At 46.9% G+C, this 23,155-nt stretch overlaps 1 protein-coding gene across 1 annotated transcript in view; it reads right to left on the reverse strand.

The window, feature by feature from the left end:
* Positions 1–16,622, reverse strand: part of TBC1D10A (TBC1 domain family member 10A) — a 41,797-nt gene extending 25,175 nt beyond the window's left edge. The window contains exon 1 of the mRNA XM_032229422.1: positions 16,372–16,622. Within this exon, the coding sequence (XP_032085313.1) occupies positions 16,372–16,562 (191 nt within the window). The 5' untranslated portion in view covers positions 16,563–16,622. The remainder of the gene's footprint in view (positions 1–16,371) is intronic.
* Between the last annotated feature and the right edge of the window lie 6,533 nt (positions 16,623–23,155).

The raw sequence follows: 23,155 nt of genomic DNA on the forward strand, positions 1-23,155 counted from the left end.
GTAAAACACTGCTGGCTCCATTCAGTTGCCCAGGCTCCAGCCTGCAAAGGATCATAGAGTGATTAAATGAAGATGATGATGAGTATTCACTTAACAAATGTGGCGAGAAAATAAGAGCAACGCTCCTCACTTAACAACATAAATTTTTTGGGCTCAATTACGGTCGTACGTTGAGAACTGCCTGCACTTCAAAGGGACTTGGCCTTTTGTTGTGCTTTTGCCGATTTCATTATTTCAATAGACTCCCAACTCTTATCATGCTATGTTTTAATATGAAGGGAGCGCCAACGCCACAACTGTAGGATTAACTGGCCTGCGCAGATTTCCCAGACATTAAGGCCTAATCTAAAATGTTAATGGTTTTTGCCCTCCGGGTTATTATGAATTGGCTCGGGGACAAAACCTCAGCACTCAAGTTTGACACACTAATCTTTGTTCTGTCTCTCGCCACCGGCTGGCCTAGCCACATAGCAAATCCTTTGTTTTATTTTTATTTTTTTAAAAAAGAGGGGAAATAAAGACGCCGAGTCAGATTTATTTCCCTTTGGCATAAAACGTTCAGAGTTGGGGAAAAAAAATATGGAGCGCTCTTCTTCCCTAAGATGATGATTCAATCACAGGTATCTTCCTGCAACTAAATCGCAATTCCATTCATAGATCGTCTTCTCTTTTAACGTTAAAGACGCAGACGGGGGTCCCGAATTAAAAGTTTTAAGCCTCTGTTCAGCCACCTCCCTCCCAAAGCTCAACCATCATAATCCCACACAGGTTCTGTGTGTTTTTTCCCCCTCGCTGCCAACATGGCACACAGGAAGAGAGGCTGATGATAGATCCCATTTAAGAAAAAACCAACACATTATTTACATGAAAAACTGTGCGAGCACTGACTAAGCTTATGCAAAGGATAGGGTAATAATTAAAATGACAGGTTCCCCGGTAAGGTGAATCTTTCTCCTGCCCTGTCTGCCTCCAGGCCCACTTAAGGAGGGATGTCCCAAACCTTCTACTATAAACAACCATTTGTGAGAAATTATTTGACCCAGAAACTTTGCAAGAGACACATTTCTGTTATGGAGTTGTGTTTCCTTATTCTCAGTTCTGCTTCTAGTAAGAATTCATATATATATATATATATATACATATATGAATTGAATACTTTAGAATTTTTTGTTTTAAAATGGATAAGGATAACAATGAATTTAAGAATTCATATATATATATATATGAATTGAATACTTTAGAATTTTTTGTTTTAAAATGGATAAGGATAACAATGAATGTAAGAATTCATATATATATGAATTGAATACTTTAGAATTTTTTGTTTTAAAATGGATAAGGATAACAATGAATTTATGTATACTTGATAGAGGATTGGTGATATAATATATACCAGTAACTCTAAGTATATATTATAAAGATATCTTGTTGATAAATAATTTTAATAAGTAATTAAAAATTGGTGTATGTATGTATGTGTATATTATTCAGCTGATAAGGAGGAGACCTGTGGCTTGATGGCTAAGACGTTTGCCTAAGATGCAATACAGCACAGGTTCGAATCCCGGTAAGGGTGTGGCTAGCTGATGAGAGCTAAATAGCTTGAAATAGATCTATACTAGTCTCCCTTTATTTATTTATCAGCACAAATAAAACACACACACACACACACACACACGCACACACACACACAATATATATATATATACATACATACATACATACATACATATATATACATATACATATACATATACATATACATATACATATACATATATATATATATATATATATATTTAAAGTCACAACCCCTGGTATGCCCCAATTATGGGAAGAAGCTAACTGATCTATACTAGTCTCCCTTTATTTATTTATCAGCACAAATACTACACACACACACACACACACACACACACACACACACACTCATATAAGGTGACTATTTAGAATACCTTGTTGAAAAATGAATAACATCTTTGTTTGAATGTATGATATACAAGGATAATAATGAACATAAGCAGCGATATACAAATATAAATGGTTGGAAAATCTTTTTTATATCGGGATATATGATTATATAAAGGTATATTGTTATTGAACAGACAATCAAGAACGTAAGGGAATTAGGTTTATTGAAAAAAAATATTAATCGTAATTGAATATACGTTGTATAATGAAAGCGAGGTATTTAGTTATATTTGATGAAAAATCTGTGATTGTAAATGCAATTGAGAATATGGATGCAAAAACACTTGTAACCAAGCGACATGCTGTACGTAATGGATGAGAATTTTTTTTATGTCGTTGTTTTTTTATCTTTAAAAATAAAAAAAATTGCAAAAAAAAAGAAGAATTCATATACACTCCTAACGGTTTTGCTAGAGGCGCCCTTTAAAGCGAGGTCTTAGAAGCGGGTTGGAAACGAGACATCGATGGCTGGGGATAATTAGTTGAATAAAATCCTAGGGCTGAAATTGGGAGCTTGGAGGTCTTCTAGTCCAGCCCCCTGCTTAGGCAGGAATCCCTATACGTTTCGGACAAAATGGCTGTCCAATCTCTTCTTGAAAACCTCCAGTGTTGGAGCATTCACAACTTCTGGAGGCAAGTCGTTCCACTGGTTAATTGTCCTCACGGTTAGGAAGTTTCTCCTTAGTTCTAATTTGCTTCTCTCCTTGATTAATTTCCGTCCATTGCTTCTTGTCCTGCCTTGAGGTGCTTTGGAGAATAGCTTGACTCCCTCTTCTTTGGGACAGCCCCTCTAATATAAGACGACTTCTATCAAGTCCTCCCTAGTCCTTCTTTTCATTAAATCAGACATACCCAGTTCCTGAAAGGCCGCAAAATAGGACAAAACTCACTTAACAAATGTTTCACTTAACCACCAGGCGTTCTGGGCTCAATTGTGGCCCTAAGCTCTTCTCCACCACCACAACGAGAAAAGTATCTTGAACTTCCCTGTTCTGACCGAGGCTTCCCAAGAGCCTGTAGCAAACTCTTTGTCCCAACAAAAAAAAAAAAAACCTTTTATTAATTGATTGTGAATTCTGTTCATTCACGTCCAGGAAAGTCTTTCAAGGGAGGATTTACGGTCACAGACCTTATCTGGCTTGGAGAGCTGACAGGCCGATATCTGCAAAACTTGGCAAGGAGCCTCGGAGAGTCAAGAACCAATGAAGCGAACTAATGGTCTCCTGCAAACTCCACTCACCTTTCGCTCCTCTTTTATCTCCTTTGGGAGGGGCCATTCACCATCCATCTGTGGCCTTACTTCCAAGTCAACCCTGATTTCTTAGCTCTTCCCTTCCTCTGGCAGCTCTGCGCATGCGCACACTGGGAACAGGCTCCAGCTGTTCTTCTGCCTCACTGATGTCGGACTCTGAAGGCAGCTGATAACTGGCATACGGCCCTGGCCCCCTCTCTGCCTCTGACGCAGAGCCCTCATCAGAGCCTTCCCCAGACTCCAGGACTGGCCCAGGTTCCTCCCCAACCTCCTCACTGTCCGTCTCAGCTGCCCGATCTGTTGGCGGGCCACATCATTCCCCCCCGGGACACCCACCAAAACATGTAACCGTATGCGCGTGGCTGCCCATCTCTCTTTCTCTTCCTTAATCCTGTCTCACATTCAAGCTGTCAAAAGGTCTTCCCAAAATCCAGGCACCCCTCCAAGCCGGATGCGTTTAGCTTTGCCACAATGACCTCTTCTCTTCCCTATAATCTCTTGTTTTGCTTGTCACTGTCTTTCCTGGAAACAAAACACAGGCTGGAGCCAAGTGGTGTTTCAGATGGAGCTGTCCGAGCATCTGGAATGGGATCCCTTCCGGTTTAGGGATGGGAAGCAGCAGCTGTAAACGTCTGGCCTGCGCCCCCACCCACCCACCTCCCATCCAAGCACCCGGTCTTCTTCAACAGACAGGAAAGGGATAAATTTTGCTTGCGGTACAGGAATGGAAAGGCAACCAAATTAAGTTGGGGAGGAATATTGAATATTGAATTTATCTCGGGGAGGGCAAGAGAGGCATTGCTGAACTTCCCAGCAAGTGCGCGGATGAGAATATGGAGGTCCTTTGGAGCTTCGAACTTTAAAAACGGAAAAAATAATTAAAGGGGGGAAACCGTTTTGGGATGCGGCTCTGCGACTTCATCCAATTGGCCCAAAGATGCTTTTTTTTTTCTTCTTCCTCGAGAGGCAACTGGATTTTTTTCTTGTTTTTTTTGTTTTGAAGATGTTTCGCTTCTCATCCCGAGGAGCTTCTTCGGCTCTGACTCGGATGGTGGAGAAGGATTGATACTCTTTGAGGACGGCTGGTCATTTGCAAAAGCAGAAAGTTCAGTTGCCTCTTGAAAAAGCATTTATGACCTGGATGATTTGAGAATCTCCATATATAGAGTACGGTATAGTATAGTATAGTATAGTATAGTATAGTATAGTATAGTATAGTATAGTATAGTAGAGTAGAGTAGAGTAGAGTAGAGTAGAGTAGAGTAGAGTAGAGTAGAGTAGAGCAGAGCAGAGCAGAGCAGAGCAGAGCAGAGCAGAGCAGAGCAGAGTTGAGTAGAATAATAGAGTTGGAAGGGACCTCGGAGGTCTTCTAGTCCAACCCCCTGCCTAGGCAGGAAACCCTACACCACTTCAGCCAAATGGTTATCCAACACAGATGTTCATCCACTTGGGTGCGCTGGCTTTCAAAGCCTGTATTTGCAACTAGAGTGGCTAGAACTCTATGGCAAGTAATCCTCGACTTACGACCACAATTGGGCCCTGGATTTCTGCCGCTAAGCGAGACCGTCGTTGAGTTTTGCACTGTATTATGACCTCTCTTGTTGAGTGAATCCCTGCGGTGGTTAAATTAGCAACGCAGATGTGAAGTGTAAAGATTTGGCTTTGTCAGGAAGTCGCAAAAGGGGATCCGCTGATACCCCCCCCCCATATGGGGGTCACGGCGACCGTCATAAATATGAGCCAGTTGTCAAGTATCCGCATTTTAATCACGGGGATGCTGAAATGGCTGTGTGATCAGGAGGCTGTGAATTCAACCCTAGGTAGGGGGAGATGTTTCTCCCTCTGGGAACGCTGAGAATATATCTGATGGGGGGAAAAACTCCACATTGGCGACAGGAAAGGCATCCGGTCAGTAAAACACTCAGCTCCATTCAGTTGCCCAGACTTGTCAGAGTTTTGGCCGCGTGCCTATTATTATGAGATAAAACCAGGAGCAAAACACAGCACACAGAGCCTTTGGACAATAGTGGCTTATATACACATATACGCACACATACACAGTAGATAAATCCCTCACCACTCAGCTACGGACACAAGGAGAGAAATGAGATACACGACGAGAGAGAGAAAACGTCTTCTAATGGCCACCTCTATATAAACACCTCTTAAAACAGCAAATGACTTGGCGTGGACCTCCTCAGGCGATACGTGTATTGCTGAATCATCCTCATTGCATCAGCTTACAGTTTACAGCTTACAGCCTTACATCAGCTGGCAGCTATTAAGTCCTCAGTACCTGACCAGACTCCACCCCGGGGAAGGGAGCATGGGGTCGTTAAAAGAAGACGTTGACATGGAAACGGCTGCGTGAAAAACGATTACGGTGTAAGTCACTATTTTCGGTGTTGTCATTTCGGTCACTAGGCAAAAGTTGTCAATGCTGTCTGTATTGGGGGGCGGGGGGGGGGGGAAACCAGACGCTCTCTGTCCTGGTTATGGACTTATGTGAGCGAAAACAAGCCACAAGCTGTTCAGCCGTTAAACCTGAGCTCTTAATTGCAGCTGAGCTGTTGCCTTGTCAGCCCTGGAAGAGTAGAAGGAAACACTGTGATTCATTTGATTGTGTGTTTTTGTTTGTGTGTTTGTTTCCAGGGTGTTTAACGGAACAGGCAGAGCACTGCAGGAAAGGCTTGGATTGTGTCTTGCCAGCAGGTGGGAAGGAGAGGAAAATAAATGAATAAATCCGAAAGCAAATCCCCTTTCATCAAACTCTGATCATACGAGAGGCTCCTGAATGCGGGTTTCCAACCCACGGGGGGAGAAGTGGGAAACGGCGTAATTTTACCCGAATGGCACCTTTTAATGCCTGTTTTTGGAGAGAAAAAAAAAAATCCAACCAGGAAGAAGCACTTGATAGTCCTCGACTTACGACCACAATGGAGTCCGAAGTTTCTGTTGCTAAGTGAAACATTGGCTGCTTGTGGCGTGTTATTCGATGTTCCCCTTACTCTGGCTTTAAGTCTGCTTTTTAAGTTTTGTGTAACTGTTCTTCCTTCCTTCCCTATTTTTTTCTTAAGCTCCTGACTTTCCTTCCTTCTCTTTTTCCCTTTCCCATCTCCTTCCTTTTTTCCTTCCTTCCTCCCTCTCCTTCCCTCCTTTCCCTTCCCTCCTTTCATTCTTAAACTCTAGACCTTCCTTCCTTCTCTTTTTTCCTTTCCCATCTTCTTCCTTCCTTTCTTCCTTCCCTTCTCTCTTTCCTTCTTAAACTCTCCTTCCTTTTCTTTTTCCCTTTCCCATCTTCTTCCTTCTTCCTTTCCTTCCCTCTTTCCTTCTTAAACTCTCCTTCCTTTTCTTTTTCCCTTTCCCATCTTCTTCCTTCTTCCTTTCCTTCCCTCTTTCCTTCTTAAACTCTAGACCTTCCTTCCTTTTCTTTCCCTTTCCCATCTTCTTCCTTACTTTCTTCCTTCCCTTCCTTCTCTCTCTTTCCTTCTTAAACTCTACTTTCCTTCCTTTTTTTTCCCCTTCCCATCTTCTTCCTTCTTCCTTTCCCTCTTTCCTTCTTAAATTCTAGACCTTCCTTCTTTTTCTTTCCCTTTCCCATCTTCTTCCTTGCTTTCTTCCTTCCCTTCCTTCTCTCTCTTTCTTTCTTAAACTCTACTTTCCTTCCTTTTCTTTTTCCCTTTCCCATCTTCTTTCTTCCTTCCCTTCCTTCTCTCTTTCCTTCTTAAACTCCTTTCCTTCCTTTTCTTTTTCCCTTTCCCATCTTCTTCCTTTCCTTCCCTCTTTCCTTCTTAAACTCTACTTTCCTTCCTTTTCTTTTTCCCTTTCCCATCTTCTTCCTTTCCTTCCCTCTTTCCTTCTTACTCTACTTTCCTTCCTTTTCTTTTTCCCTTTCCCATCTTCTTCCTTTCCTTCCCTCTTTCCTTCTTAAACTCTACTTTCCTTCCTTTTCTTTTTCCCTTTCCCATCTTCTTCCTTTCCTTCCCTCTTTCCTTCTTAAACTCTACTTTCCTTCCTTTTCTTTTTCCCTTTCCCATCTTCTTCCTTTCCTTCCCTCTTTCCTTCTTAAACTCCAGACCTTCCTTCCTTTTCTTTTTCCCTTTCCCATCTTCTTCCTTTCCTTCCCTCTTTCCTTCTTAAACTCCAGACCTTCCTTCCTTTTCTTTTTCCCTTTCCCATCTTCTTCCTTCCTTCCTCTTACAATCGAGCCCAGAATTAATGCTGCTAAGTGAGGCAATTGTTAAATGACTTCTGCCCCCTTTTACAACTCTTCTCGCCGCAGTTGCTAAGTGAATGACTGCAGTTGTTAAATTAGTCACGCGGTTGTTAAGTGAATCTGGCTTCGCCACAGACTTTGCTTGTCAAAAGGTCACAGAAGCGGATCACATGAGTCCAGGACCTTGCAACCTTCATAAACATGAGTCAGTTACCAAATGTTTGAACTTTGATCAAGTGCCCGTGGGAATGCCGGAAGGGGTCGTTAAGAGCGGAAAAACAGACATAAATTATTTTCAGTGTTGTTAACTTTGGTCACTAAATGAACGGACGTAAGTCAAAGGCTAATTCTGATTTCTGACTGGTTCATACAATCCATACAATTGTTTGTTTTTTTCCTCTTCCTTTTTTTAATTTTCTGCCAGCTAGACAAAACCTTACTCTGTCCTGAAAATGCCTCCTGGTTACCCTTTAAGTTTTATTCATTTCCTACACCAGAAAAACGGATGTTTTCTGAAAAATCAGCCAGGGTGGAATAAAAGTCAATGACTGTTGTTGTTTTTTTAACATATATAAAATTGTTTTTTTAAAAAAATTTACATTGGATTTTTTGGATTTTTATAAAATTTATTTTAATTAATAAAATGCTTTTGGAGTTAAAAAAAAACCCATCTAAAGAGAGTTTTCTATTTAAGGTACATTCATCATTTAGCTCATTCGCCATGAAATGGAGCTTAATTACGTAGCATGAGGCTGTATATTGGGACCATCGGTGAGTCAACAGCGGATCAGAGAGATGATAGTTGCTCTTTAAAAATCATGATTTTTATGGTGGGTTATGCAAAATGTTTTTTTTTTAAAGGATAAAGTTTACCCGTCAGTTATTCTTGTTAGGTATAACTACTGATTGTACAGTTATAGAGACTAACTTGATTTTGCATTTAATAACCGCAGCAAGACTGTTGGTGGCGCAATACTGGAAGAAGGAAGATTTGCCTACTATTCAAGAATGGACATTAAAAGTCACAATCCTAGCAGAGATGGCTAAAATACCAGCATATCTCAAGGACCACTCAAATGAGAGATATAAACTGGAGTGGAGAAGATGGATTGACTATACTCAAAATAAATATGGGACTAAGAAATTCCAGATAGTTTATGATTGAAGAAACAAGGAATGATATAGCCTAGCAAAGAGGAGTTAAAGCTCAAATGAAAGATGATACTAACTTTCTTTAAGTTTCTTTTAGAATCTTTTTATTAAAGATTTATACCCTGTATTGGTTCTGGGAAGTTGTGGGGAGGGGTAAGGTTGGGGAGGGGAGTTCGGGTGGGGAGGGCAGGGGGGGAGGTAAATATTTGCAAAAAAAAATTTTTTCTAAAATTTTTCAATTAAAACAAATCATGATTTAAATTGAGTTGCTTTAAATCATGCCTTTTTACTAGTGATTTAAATCATGGTTTAAAAGAACAAAACATACAGCCAGGTTAACAGCTGGAACCTTCAATTTCCCTCTGAGAACAAGCCATCCAGATGTTGGATAACAACAGACAGGGAGCACACACACACACACACACAAAATCACCTTATTTTGTTATTAAGAAGGAAAGTATTCCTAAACCAGCTGAATTCCTTAATTCTCCATTCCCACAACAAACCCCCGAAGGATTTACACCCCCATAGGCCCAGCTTAGGAAACCAGAGCGCCAATTTGAAAGAGAGGAAGGGCTGGAAAGAAAGCTGAATGCACAACTGTTTTTTGCACAATCACACAACAGAACAGGTATGCCTAGTTCCTCGTGTGATTAATCTTTAAAAAAAAAAAACCACACTAAAAACCTACTATGCCAGTGGAATATTAATCATTTCCCACGCAGGCCTCTCCAAGTTTTCTTAACGTACTTGGTGCCAGCCCAGGAATGGGTACTAAAAAGTAAGCTTAAAGCAATATTTACTCAGGAGTAAGCCCTCTTGCTCTTTTGGACAAGGAAAGGCTGGAAAATAAGCAAAATAAACAAGGCTCACTTTTTTCCACCACTTTTTCCATATGCTGCTTGAAAATGACAGCTTGCGACGATTGAGCCTCAAAACATAAATTCACTCGAGATGTTTTGAGCGAGGTTCGTAAATCAGTAAGCGTTTAAAACTCAACCACTTGCTCTGTCTTATAATTCCCATCAAATACACAAATAAAGCACACACAAGGTTTAAATTGATCACACAACCTTGCTAACTAAGCAATACGATCATTTTTCTCCCTCCCCATAAAAGACACCGTTGAGGCCACACGAAAACTTTTCTTTCTAGGTTATCTTGAAAAACTAACTTTGTTTTTTTGCTTCTTCCTGTGTTTTTGTGTTTGTTTGTTTTTCTTCTCTATTTTTCAGTTCCTTAACTAAAAAAAGAAATCTCAGATTGTTTTTCTAACGTGCCGCATTTCAAATTAGTGGAGTTGCTGTTAGAAATAAAAGAAACTTTGGGATGGCTAAAAGAAGCAGGTTTAATAGTCCCGCCGAGACAGCCTTAACGTTATAGGGTAAAACGGTATGGGGTTTCCTGCCTAGGCAGGGGGTTGGACTAGAAGACCTCCAAGGTCCCTTCCAACTCTGCTATTGTATTGTTGTTTTTATAACCAGGTTACTGAAGTCACCCATTCGCACAACACACTGAAACCTGTTGCTTGTTGATATCAAGCAATCGGAAGTTTCCCGCTTTTATTTCAGAAAGTAGCAAAGAGCTTTAAATCCGGGCTTGGAAAGAACGGGATACGAGCTTTGGAACGGAGAATGCACCTGAGCATGTGAAGAGTGCCTTCGCCTTGTGTCTAGAGCCAAGGGTATCTATCCAACCTAGGCCATTTTAAGACTGGCGGACTTCAACTCCCAGAATACGAGGGCTAGCATGTGGGTTTGTGCCTGGCTGGCTGGGGAATTCTGGGAGTTGAAGTCCACCCGTCTTAAAGGGGCAGAAGTTGGGAGACTGGCTGGCTGGGGAATTCTGGGAGTTGAAGTCCACCCGTCTTAAAGGGGCAGAAGTTGGGAGCCCCCCCTGACGCAAAACTACATAACGGTTTAAAGCCAGTTTGTTAGAGAGAAATGGGATTCTAGGCAACGGGAGGGAGAGCCAGGCGAAGGCGGCTCAGGCTGAGCCTGGAAAAAGGGGCCAAAGTCCATGGCAAGAGTGCCCTCTCCATCCTGGCACTTTTGCATAATGTTCTCTCCGACAGGAGGGCCCCTGCCCATATTAGGAGGGCCCCGTCCCTCTTCGGATCTCTAAGAACCCCCCCCCCCCGCGCCTTCCTTTAATGAGAGCCCTGCTTGTGCCAGGAACCCCTCCCCACTCCTCTCTCAATGTAGCAACAGTGCCCCTGCCCACGGGAAGAGTGCCACTCAATCCTCACCAAGGAGCAGGCTAGATAGCAAGGGTGGCCCTGCCCATGTCAAGACTATCCCTCCACCCAAGAGCCCCTGAGGACTTCTGCCCATGTCAAGAGTTCCTATTCCGCCCCTGGGGACTTCTGTCCATGTCAAGAGTTCCTATTCCGCCCCTGGGGACTTCTGTCCATGTCAAGAGTTCCTATTCCGCCCCTGGGGACACCTGTCCATGTCAAGAGTTCCTATTCATCCCCCGAGGACTCCTGCCCATGTGAAGAGTTCCTATTCAACCCCTGAGGACTTCTGCCCATGTCAAGAGTTCCCATTCAGCCCCAGAGGACACCTGTCCATGTCAAGAGTTCCCATTCAGCCACTGAGGACTTCTGCCGATGTCAAGAGTTCCTATTCAGCCCCTAAGGACTTCTGTCCATGTCAAGAGTTCCCATTCAGCCCCTGGGGACTTCTGTCCATGTCAAGAGTTCCTATTCCGCCCCTGGGGACTCCTGTCCATGTCAAGAGTTCCTATTCAACCCCTGAGGACTTCTGCCCATGTCAAGAGTTCCTATTCCGCCCCTGGGGACTCCTGTCCATGTCAAGAGTTCTTATTCAGCCCCCGGGGACTCCTGCCCATGTCAAGAGTTCCTATTCCGCCCCTGGGGACTTCTGTCCATGTCAAGAGTTCCTATTCCGCCCCTGGGGACTTCTGTCCATGTCAAGAGTTCCTATTCATCCCCCGAGGACTTCTGTCCATGTCAAGAGTTCCCATTCAGCCCCAGAGGACACCTGTCCATGTCAAGAGTTCCTATTCATCCCCGAGGACTCCTGCCCATGTCAAGAGTTCCTATTCATCCCCGAGGACTTCTGTCCATGTCAAGAGTTCCTATTCATCCCCGAGGACTCCTGCCCATGTCAAGAGTTCCTATTCATCCCCGAGGACTTCTGCCCATGTCAAGAGTTCCTATTCATCCCCGAGGACTTCTGTCCATGTCAAGAGTTCCTATTCATCCCCGAGGACTCCTGTCCATGTCAAGAGTTCCTATTCCGCCCCTGGGGACTTCTGTCCATGTCAAGAGTTCCTATTCCGCCCCTGGGGACACCTGTCCATGTCAAGAGTTCCTATTCATCCCCCGAGGACTCCTGCCCATGTGAAGAGTTCCTATTCAACCCCTGAGGACTTCTGCCCATGTCAAGAGTTCCCATTCAGCCCCAGAGGACACCTGTCCATGTCAAGAGTTCCCATTCAGCCACTGAGGACTTCTGCCGATGTCAAGAGTTCCTATTCAGCCCCTAAGGACTTCTGTCCATGTCAAGAGTTCCCATTCAGCCCCTGGGGACTTCTGTCCATGTCAAGAGTTCCTATTCCGCCCCTGGGGACTCCTGTCCATGTCAAGAGTTCCTATTCAACCCCTGAGGACTTCTGCCCATGTCAAGAGTTCCTATTCCGCCCCTGGGGACTCCTGTCCATGTCAAGAGTTCTTATTCAGCCCCCGGGGACTCCTGCCCATGTCAAGAGTTCCTATTCCGCCCCTGGGGACTTCTGTCCATGTCAAGAGTTCCTATTCCGCCCCTGGGGACTTCTGTCCATGTCAAGAGTTCCTATTCATCCCCCGAGGACTTCTGTCCATGTCAAGAGTTCCCATTCAGCCCCAGAGGACACCTGTCCATGTCAAGAGTTCCTATTCATCCCCGAGGACTCCTGCCCATGTCAAGAGTTCCTATTCATCCCCGAGGACTTCTGTCCATGTCAAGAGTTCCTATTCATCCCCGAGGACTCCTGCCCATGTCAAGAGTTCCTATTCATCCCCGAGGACTTCTGCCCATGTCAAGAGTTCCTATTCATCCCCGAGGACTTCTGTCCATGTCAAGAGTTCCTATTCATCCCCGAGGACTCCTGCCCATGTCAAGAGTTCCTATTCATCCCCGAGGACTCCTGCCCATGTCAAGAGTTCCTATTCATCCCCGAGGACTCCTGCCCATGTCAAGAGTTCCTATTCATCCCCGAGGACTCCTGCCCATGTCAAGAGTTCCTATTCATCCCCGAGGACTTCTGTCCATGTCAAGAGTTCCTATTCATCCCCGAGGACTCCTGCCCATGTCAAGCGTTCCCATTCATCCCCCGAGGACTCCTGCCCATGTCAAGAGTTCCTATTCATCCCCGAGGACTTCTGCCCATGTCAAGAGTTCCTATTCATCCCCTGAGGACTCCTGCCCATGTCAAGCGTTCCCATTCATCCCCCGAGGACTCCTGCCCATGTCAAGAGTTCCTATTCATCCCCTGAGGACTCCTGCCCATGTCAAGAGTTCCTATTCATCCCCTGAGGACTTCTGCCCATGTCAAGCGTTCCCATTCATCCCCCGAGGACTCCTGCCCATGTCAAGAGTTCCTATTCATCCCCGAGGACTCCTGCCCATGTCAAGAGTTCCTATTCATCCCCGAGGACTTCTGTCCATGTCAAGAGTTCCTATTCATCCCCGAGGACTCCTGCCCATGTCAAGCGTTCCCATTCATCCCCCGAGGACTCCTGCCCATGTCAAGAGTTCCTATTCATCCCCGAGGACTTCTGCCCATGTCAAGAGTTCCTATTCATCCCCTGAGGACTCCTGCCCATGTCAAGCGTTCCCATTCATTCCCCGAGGACTCCTGCCCATGTCAAGAGTTCCTATTCATCCCCTGAGGACTCCTGCCCATGTCAAGAGTTCCTATTCATCCCCTGAGGACTTCTGCCCATGTCAAGCGTTCCCATTCATCCCCCGAGGACTCCTGCCCATGTCAAGAGTTCCTATTCATCCCCGAGGACTCCTGCCCATGTCAAGAGTTCCTATTCATCCCCGAGGACTTCTGCCCATGTCAAGAGTTCCTATTCATCCCCGAGGACTTCTGTCCATGTCAAGAGTTCCTATTCATCCCCGAGGACTCCTGCCCATGTCAAGAGTTCCTATTCATCCCCGAGGACCTCTGCCCATGTCAAGAGTTCCTATTCATCCCCGAGGACTCCTGCCCATGTCAAGAGTTCCTATTCATCCCCGAGGACTCCTGCCCATGTCAAGAGTTCCTATTCATCCCCGAGGACTTCTGTCCATGTCAAGAGTTCCTATTCATCCCCGAGGACTTCTGTCCATGTCAAGAGTTCCTATTCATCCCCGAGGACTCCTGCCCATGTCAAGAGTTCCTATTCATCCCCGAGGACTTCTGCCCATGTCAAGAGTTCCTATTCATCCCCGAGGACTTCTGTCCATGTCAAGAGTTCCTATTCATCCCCGAGGACTCCTGCCCATGTCAAGAGTTCCTATTCATCCCCGAGGACCTCTGCCCATGTCAAGAGTTCCTATTCATCCCCGAGGACTCCTGCCCATGTCAAGAGTTCCTATTCATCCCCGAGGACTCCTGCCCATGTCAAGAGTTCCTATTCATCCCCGAGGACTTCTGTCCATGTCAAGAGTTCCTATTCATCCCCGAGGACTTCTGTCCATGTCAAGAGTTCCTATTCATCCCCGAGGACTCCTGCCCATGTCAAGAGTTCCTATTCATCCCCGAGGACTCCTGCCCATGTCAAGAGTTCCTATTCATCCCCGAGGACTCCTGCCCATGTCAAGAGTTCCTATTCATCCCCGAGGACTTCTGCCCATGTCAAGAGTTCCTATTCATCCCCGAGGACTCCTGCCCATGTCAAGAGTTCCTATTCATCCCCGAGGACTTCTGTCCATGTCAAGAGTTCCTATTCATCCCCGAGGACTCCTGCCCATGTCAAGCGTTCCCATTCATCCCCGAGGACTTCTGTCCATGTCAAGAGTTCCTATTCATCCCCGAGGACTCCTGCCCATGTCAAGCGTTCCCATTCATCCCCCGAGGACTTCTGCCCATGTCAAGAGTTCCTATTCATCCCCGAGGACTCCTGCCCATGTCAAGAGTTCCTATTCATCCCCGAGGACTCCTGCCCATGTCAAGAGTTCCTATTCATCCCCGAGGACTTCTGTCCATGTCAAGAGTTCCTATTCATCCCCGAGGACTCCTGCCCATGTCAAGCGTTCCCATTCATCCCCCGAGGACTCCTGCCCATGTCAAGAGTTCCTATTCATCCCCGAGGACTTCTGTCCATGTCAAGAGTTCCTATTCATCCCCGAGGACTCCTGCCCATGTCAAGCGTTCCCATTCATTCCCCGAGGACTCCTGCCCATGTCAAGAGTTCCTATTCAGCCCCTGAGGACTCCTGCCCATGTCAAGAGTTCCTATTCATCCCCGAGGACTTCTGTCCATGTCAAGCGTTCCCATTCATCCCCCGAGGACTCCTGCCCATGTCAAGAGTTCCTATTCATCCCCGAGGACTTCTGTCCATGTCAAGAGTTCCTATTCATCCCCGAGGACTTCTGCCCATGTCAAGAGTTCCTATTCATCCCCGAGGACTCCTGCCCATGTCAAGAGTTCCTATTCATCCCCGAGGACTTCTGTCCATGTCAAGAGTTCCTATTCATCCCCGAGGACTCCTGCCCATGTCAAGAGTTCCTATTCATCCCCGAGGACTTCTGTCCATGTCAAGAGTTCCTATTCATCCCCGAGGACTCCTGCCCATGTCAAGCGTTCCCATTCATCCCCCGAGGACTTCTGCCCATGTCAAGAGTTCCTATTCATCCCCGAGGACTCCTGCCCATGTCAAGAGTTCCTATTCATCCCCGAGGACTCCTGCCCATGTCAAGAGTTCCTATTCATCCCCGAGGACTTCTGTCCATGTCAAGAGTTCCTATTCATCCCCGAGGACTCCTGCCCATGTCAAGCGTTCCCATTCATCCCCCGAGGACTCCTGCCCATGTCAAGAGTTCCTATTCATCCCCGAGGACTTCTGTCCATGTCAAGAGTTCCTATTCATCCCCGAGGACTCCTGCCCATGTCAAGCGTTCCCATTCATCCCCCGAGGACTCCTGCCCATGTCAAGAGTTCCTATTCAGCCCCGAGGACTCCTGCCCATGTCAAGAGTTCCTATTCATCCCCGAGGACTTCTGTCCATGTCAAGCGTTCCCATTCATCCCCCGAGGACTTCTGTCCATGTCAAGAGTTCCTATTCATCCCCCGAGGACTCCTGCCCATGTCAAGAGTTCCTATTCATCCCCCGAGGACTCCTGCCCATGTCAAGAGTTCCTATTCATCCCCGAGGACTTCTGTCCATGTCAAGCGTTCCCATTCATCCCCCGAGGACTTCTGTCCATGTCAAGCGTTCCCATTCATCCCCCGAGGACTCCTGCCCATGTCAAGAGTTCCTATTCATCCCCGAGGACTTCTGTCCATGTCAAGAGTTCCTATTCATCCCCGAGGACTCCTGCCCATGTCAAGAGTTCCTATTCATCCCCGAGGACTTCTGTCCATGTCAAGAGTTCCTATTCATCCCCGAGGACTCCTGCCCATGTCAAGAGTTCCTATTCATCCCCGAGGACTCCTGCCCATGTCAAGAGTTCCCATTCATCCCCCGAGGAGTTCTGCCCATGTCAAGAGTGCCACCCTCCTCTCCCCAGAGAGCAGCCCTGCTGTTGACGGCGGGAGTGCCCCTGCCCATCGCCCGTCCACTCACGGCGCCTCCGGAGGGTCCCCGGCGTCCTGCCCGTCGGCCACCAGGAAGCCGAACTTGTCGACGCGCCGCTCGCCGCCTGCGTCGCCCGCCGAGCTCCGCGAGTCCAGCTCGCCGCCTCCCTCCTGCTCCGCCTCGGCCGCCTCGTCGTCGTCCTGGGCGGCCAGCGGGGCGCGGGGCTCCGGCGAGCCCATCCCGTCGCCGCGCAGCCTTCCCCCGCCAGCCCCGCCGCCGCCGCCACGGCTCTGAGCCCTCGCCGCCCCCTCAGCCCCAGCGGCCGCGGGCCCTCGCGCGCCCATTGGACGAGCCGCCGCCGCGCCCGCCCTCCGCCGCCGACATTGGCCCCAGCGCCTCGGACGCCGCCGCGCCGTAGGTCGCCCGCGCTGCCAATCCGCCTCTTCGCGCCCGCCCCCCTGGCTGAATGGCGGGGGCCGCTGGCCAATGGCGCCTTCTCTCCTCCGCCCCTCCCTCTCTGGAAATTCTGGACTGCGCAAAAGTTGCCAGAAAGTCTCCTCGACCTCCAGGGGGCGCCAAACTAGCCTCGCCTTAACCGTGGCTTGTTGAATAAACCACGAACAAGCCACAAATCGCAGTTAGCAAGCCGCCTTGTCCCCGTTCACCCAACAGTCTGAGCCAAAGCCAGCCAGCCCAATTGCAGGTTTTAATGAGATGCTTGTTTCATGCGAACCATGATGCAACTTGTTGACTTAATCATGATTTATCTGAGAAAAAGGCTCTAGCAGCAGAGTCTGAACTAGGCTACATGGTGGTTGGTGAGCTTCCAACCCCTGATGTCATCGGAATCCAGCAGCCACGTCACTGGACTGCGGATTTCATTAGCCATGTCCTGACAAACCAAGATTAAAGCGGGTTTTCATAATTAATCTTGCCTTGTGTACTCCGATATGCCCGCACACATTTCTGAAAAAGAAGTGCAGGGATACTGCAATATCTGAGTTCCTTTTTTGTTTAATTACTGTATCTAATGAGGCATAACAATAGACCACTTGTTTACACAATACATTAAACCACAAACAAGCCAGGATTGAAAGCTCTTATTACCTACAATTTATTTTACAATATCAATTAAAGTTAATTCTAACTAAAACTAATTATTAGTTGTGTTAATATTAATCTATCTCCCAAATGAGACTCTGGGCAGTGCATATCGCTTAAAGCCAAACCAATATATACACAATAAAAAGAAAGAAAAGTAATGATGGCTAAAACCAAACCCAACTTCAATCATTAAAACAAGAAACTAATCATGATGACCTCACTATCTTTCAGATTATATGGCAAATCTGCAAAGTGTGTTTCTATAAATCATAGATTAAGCAAGACTAGGTTTAATAATAACATCCCTTCTATCACAAATAGCTTCTAGCTTATCTGGACTGCAAAAGTGTATCTTGTTTTGTTTAAGATTGACGACATCAATCCGTATTTTTGAAACCTGACAGTTTTTAAGATGTGTGGATGTTAACTCCCAGAATTCATGCCGGCTGGGGAAATTCTGGGAAATTGAAATCCACACATTTTAAAGTTGGCAAGTTTTAAAAAAATACTGAATACTGGCTGTGGATGACTGGAGACATACGGAGGGGTTGGATTGAATTTATAACATAAATTTATAATTTACACTCTGCTCTGATGTAGCCCCACCCAAAGCAGACCATGGGATACAGAAAAATGCAGAAATTGGTTAAAATGCAATTAAAAAACATGTGAAAAACATTAAGAATTACACTCAAAACAACCTTAGCTCAAGAGAAAAGGCTTAGCTCTAAATAAACTCTGAATAGGAACCACGTGCAAAAGTGATTCATTGCATTTAGCTGCTTTTGGGGATCCTTTTAATGGGGCAGGCGGGAAAATTTGGGGGTGATTTTCCTTTCAAGCTAGGCTCTATCCTTTTAAATGCGATTTTTGCTTTGTAATATTTTTGTTTTGAGAGAAAAGCTCGCAGATGCTGCCACCTGCTGGCCAACTTAGCCCTTCAAATTGGCAGAAGTTAATAATAAAGAGGTGGCCGAACTTAATCATCACTTACTGAATCACAAAATATGCACAAAATATGGGCTGTGGGATAAACCAGATAGGAAACACGACCAGATAAAAACGATTTGTTGCAAAGGCTGCATTTTTCAGCCTTTTACAACACTTGCAAATCTCAAAGTACAATTCTTGGGAGTCTCAGAAGTATTATTCTAGCTCCCCGCGCCCAGAACTCCCTAATGGCAACCTGAAAAACTTGGGAGGGTCCCTTCTCTTGCCCTCCCCTCGCCAATGCAGCTACAGGCTATGCCAAGGGTTCCACAAGCCCCCTGGGCTGCGGCCGTTCAAAACCAGACCGTGGAAGAAATGGGCAAGGGTGCGCATGCATGGAAATCTACTGATGTTGATGAAAAAGTAATTTTGGCTGAGGAATTCTGGGAGTTGAAATCCAGAAGTCTTAAAGTTGACAAGTTTACAGAGAGAGAGAGAGGCAGAGAGAGAGACACAGAGAGAAAGTCAGAGAGAGAGAGAGAGAGAGAGAGAGAGAGACAGACAGACAGACAGACACACACACACACACACACAGAGACAGAGAAGAGACAGACAGAGAAAGAAAGAGAGACGAGAGAGACAGACGGAGTCACACGCACACACACATACACAGAGAGAGAGAGACAGAGAGAGAGAGAGAAGAGATAGAGAGAGAGAAGAGAGAGAGAGAGAAAGAGAGAGAGAGACAGAGAGACAGAGAGAGAGAGACACAGACACAGAGAGAGAGACACAGAGAGAGACACAGAGAAGACAGACAGACAGAGAGAAAGAGATGAGACAGACAAGAGACACAGACAAAGACACACACACAGAGAAACAGAGACAGAGAGAGAGAGAAACAGAGAGAGAGAGAAAGAGAGATGAGAGAGACAGACAGACAGAGAGAAAGAGAGACAAGAGAGACGGACAGACACAGACAAAGACACACACAGAGAAACAGAGACAGAGAGAGACAGAGAGAGAAAGAGAGACAAGAGACAGACAGACAGACAGAAAGAAAGAAAGAAAGAGAGATGAGAGAGACAGACAGAGAGACGAGAAAGACAGAGAGACAGACAGACACAGATAAAGACACACACAGAGAGAAACAGAGACAGAGAGAGACAGAGAGACGAGACAGACAGACAGACAGAGAGAGAGAGAAAGAGAGAGAGAGAGAGAGAGGGAGCTAGAGGGTAGAATAACAGCATCTTGAAAGCATTCCCTTTATATACTGAAGAAGATCAAAGTGAGGCAGTCTTGAGTGTTTTTCTCACCTGCCCCGCCCCGTGTTTACCAGATGGTGGTTGAATTCCTTCTTCAAGGCCTCTCCAGGTTTCCCTACCTCCAAAGGGAAAATTCACCCCTTGCCCCAGACGGCTCCCTTCCCTTTCTCTCTCCCCACCCCCCACCCCCCACCCGGTGACTCCTCCAATGGCAACGAAGTACCCCAACTCCCACCAGTAGGCGAAAGCAAACGGACCCTGTTTAATAGCGGATCGATTTCTAGCTCTCTAGCTGGCAATGCCAGCTTTTCCAAAGTGCTGTTTCCAGAGCGGGCACGAAACCCATGCCCCCCTCTGTTATTCCCTCGATGAGTTCGGATGCGATCCATGACAAGTCTCGCTTGGCAGTGGGTCCTTTTGGCATCGGTGGCTCTTCCAGGATAGATGGGCCCACATCTAACTTAAAGCCCTGAATTTCAAGCTCCCCTCCTCAGCACCACTGAAAATGTTCGGGGTTGGTACAATACGGCTAAAGTACCAGCTCAGAGACCCTAAACCAGGGGGCCCCCCCCGACCCTCAGTCTGTCAACTGGCATGGGGTTGCGGCATTCCAGAAACCGGTTGGCGCAAAGAAGCGAAGCCCCATCGGCTGGAGGTAGACAGAACACGAAGCACCCCTCTCTGGTCAGCGGCAAAACCTATGTCCATGGAACTGGTCGCTGGTACCCAAAAGGTTGGGGGTCATTTCCCTAAACTGTTGTTTATTTAGTGTATCCTCCTCCTCCTCCTCCCCCCTCCTCCTCTCCACAAGCCACACTCTCTTCTAGCACCGATGTTGTTAGCTAATTTGGTAATGAAATGTCTGCAAGAAAACAACCAGATTTAAGAGCATCAGTGAGCCCACAGTTCCTCCTCCTCCTCTCCACAAACCATATTCCCTTCTAGCACTGATTAGGTTACCTAGTTGGGTCATGAAATGTTTGCAAGAAAACTACCAAGCTCAGAGAGAATCAAGGATCCCACAGTCCTCCTCTTCCTCTTCCTCCTCCTTCTCCTCCTCTTCCTCCCCACTCTCTTCTAGCACTGATTAGGTTACCTAGTTTGGTAATGAAATATCTGCAAGAAAACAACCAGATTTAAGAGCATCAATGAGCCCACAGTCCTCCTTCTCCTCCTCCTCTTCACAAACCATATTCCCTTCTAGCACTGATTAGGTTACCTAGCTGGGTCATGAAATGTCTGCAAGAAAACCACCAAGCTCAGAGAGCATCAAGGACCCCACAGTAGTTGTTGTCCTCCTCCTCCTCCTCCTCCTCCTCCTCCTCCTCCTCTCCACTCTCTTCTAGCACTGATTAGGTTACCTAGTTTGGTAATGAAATGTCTGCAAGAAAACAACCAGATTTAAGAGCATCAGTAAGCCCAGAGTCGTCGCCCTCCTCCTCCTCCTCCTCCTCCTCCTCCTCCTCCTCCTCCTCCTCCTCCTCTCCACAAACCACATTCTCTTCTAGCACTGATTAGGTTACCTAGCTGGGTCATGAAATGTCTGCAAGAAAACCACCAAGCTCAGAGAGCATCAAGGACCCCACAGTCGTCGTCGTCCTCCTCCTCCTCCTCCTTCCCTTTTCCTTCTTCCCTTCTCCTCCTCCACTCCACAAACCCCACTCCCTCCAGCACTGATTAGGTTACCTAGTTGGGTCAGGAAACGTCTGCAAGAAAACCCCCAGGTTCAGAGAGCACCAAGACCCCCCCCACACCATCCTTTTGACCCTGAGCGACCGATCTCCTCCTCCAGCGTTAATAAGTGCTCGAAAAGGCATTTAGAGATCCCGAAGGCCGTTTCCGATTACTCCCTTCGCTGCTTCTTCGCCATGGAGGCTTCTATAAATCTTTTGGAAAGGCGGGTGTCTTAACAGCAAAATGGAGATGATTCAGCGCAGCGGGACCCAAGTGAGAATCCAGCCAAGGGTTTTTCTACCCTGGGAGAAAGCAGCTTAATGGGATTTTATCTGCAGATTGATTCATGAGGCTGTCTTTGGGGGAATTCTAAAAAGCCTTCGCTGCTGAATCGGAATATTTGCAGCCCGAGGTTCATCACAAGGGAAAGGCTCCATCCAACTCAGCCGAAACTTTTTTCTTCTTTATTTTTATTTGATTACGAAATTTATACGCCACCGGGGCAACTTTCGGACCTGGTTTTCTCTGGCATTTCTTTAATTGAACTGCCTTCCCAATCCGTAGGCATAACGGACGCATCCAAGGAATAATGAAAGGTATAATTCACACGTACCGCTGATCAGGAGTTGGAGCTCACCCTGGGGTATTTCTCCCTCTCCTCTTCCTCCTTCCCCCTCCTTTATGGTTGAATTAAAATTCTAATTTCCTGTTCATGGAAACAAAGCCCTTCGAAAGAATAAAGGATCGCAACCATCATTCATATGCGCCGGTTGCCAGGCCTTTGAATTTGGATCAAAAGGGCCATAGGGATGCTGCAACCTCATAATCAGGGGAAATGGTCATAAGTTCCTCTTTGCACAATTGTGGTCACTGAATGAACTCTGCAGTGGAGCTGGCAGCAGAGTCGGACAGTGAGGAGGTCGGGGAGGAACCTGGAGACTGGGGAAGGCTCGGATGAGGGCTCTGTGTCGGGGGGCGGGCAGGGCCGTCTGACAGTTCTCAGCTGCCTTTGGAGCTAGAGAGCAGTGGGGCAGAAGAACAGCAGGAGCCTGTTCCCAGTGTGCGCCTGCGCAGAGCTGCCAGAAGAAAAGAACAGCTAAGAAATCAGGGTTGACTTGGGAGGAAGGCCACAGGTGGACGGTGAATGGCCCCTCCCAGAGGGAATAAAAGAGGAGCAAAAGGGGAGGGGCTTTGCAGGAAACAATTTGTTCTGGTTTCAGGAGTGTGAAGATCTGTCCGTGAATCTCAGAGACTCTGTGCCAAGTCTTTCCTTGCACCGTACAGCGTTTGGGAAAATATCTTGCAACCGTTCTTCCTATGTTTTAGCCTCCAGTCCCCTAATCATCTTTGTTGCTCTTCTCTGCACCCTTTCCAGAGTCTCCACATTTTGTTCGGGTCGTTTCCAGCCTCCCCAAGCCAAAAACGAACCAAAAGAAGAAGAAAAGAGGCTCGCCTAAAAAAAATAATCATCATCATCTGGAGGGTGGGCTAGAAGACCTCTGAGGTCCCCCTCCTCCAAGTTCAAGTTTCTCATTCGGGGTGTTCCCACCCCCGCCCTCCCAGCCTTCCCCGGATGGTCCTTCTGCCCGTCTCCCCCCCCACCCCTTTTGCACAACGCTGATTGGGTCTCTATCTCTCTACCCCCCCCCCCCACCGCGCCTCTGCTGGTGCGGGGGCGCTCCAGGCGGCGCGGAGCTCCAGGCGCTTCTTGGCAGAGTCCGGTGTGCGCCTTCCTCCCTTCGCTCCGGGAGAGAAACCTGAGCGGTTGTACGGAGCCAGCTGGGGTCGGCAGGGGTTCTTTTTTGGCCAGCAGCCGTTGTTCCCGAGCGAGGAGAGGCGAAGGCAGGGGGATAAGGCCG

This window comes from Thamnophis elegans, chromosome 13 (assembly GCF_009769535.1).
Source record: "Thamnophis elegans isolate rThaEle1 chromosome 13, rThaEle1.pri, whole genome shotgun sequence".
Classification (NCBI taxonomy): Eukaryota; Metazoa; Chordata; class Lepidosauria; order Squamata; family Colubridae; genus Thamnophis; species Thamnophis elegans.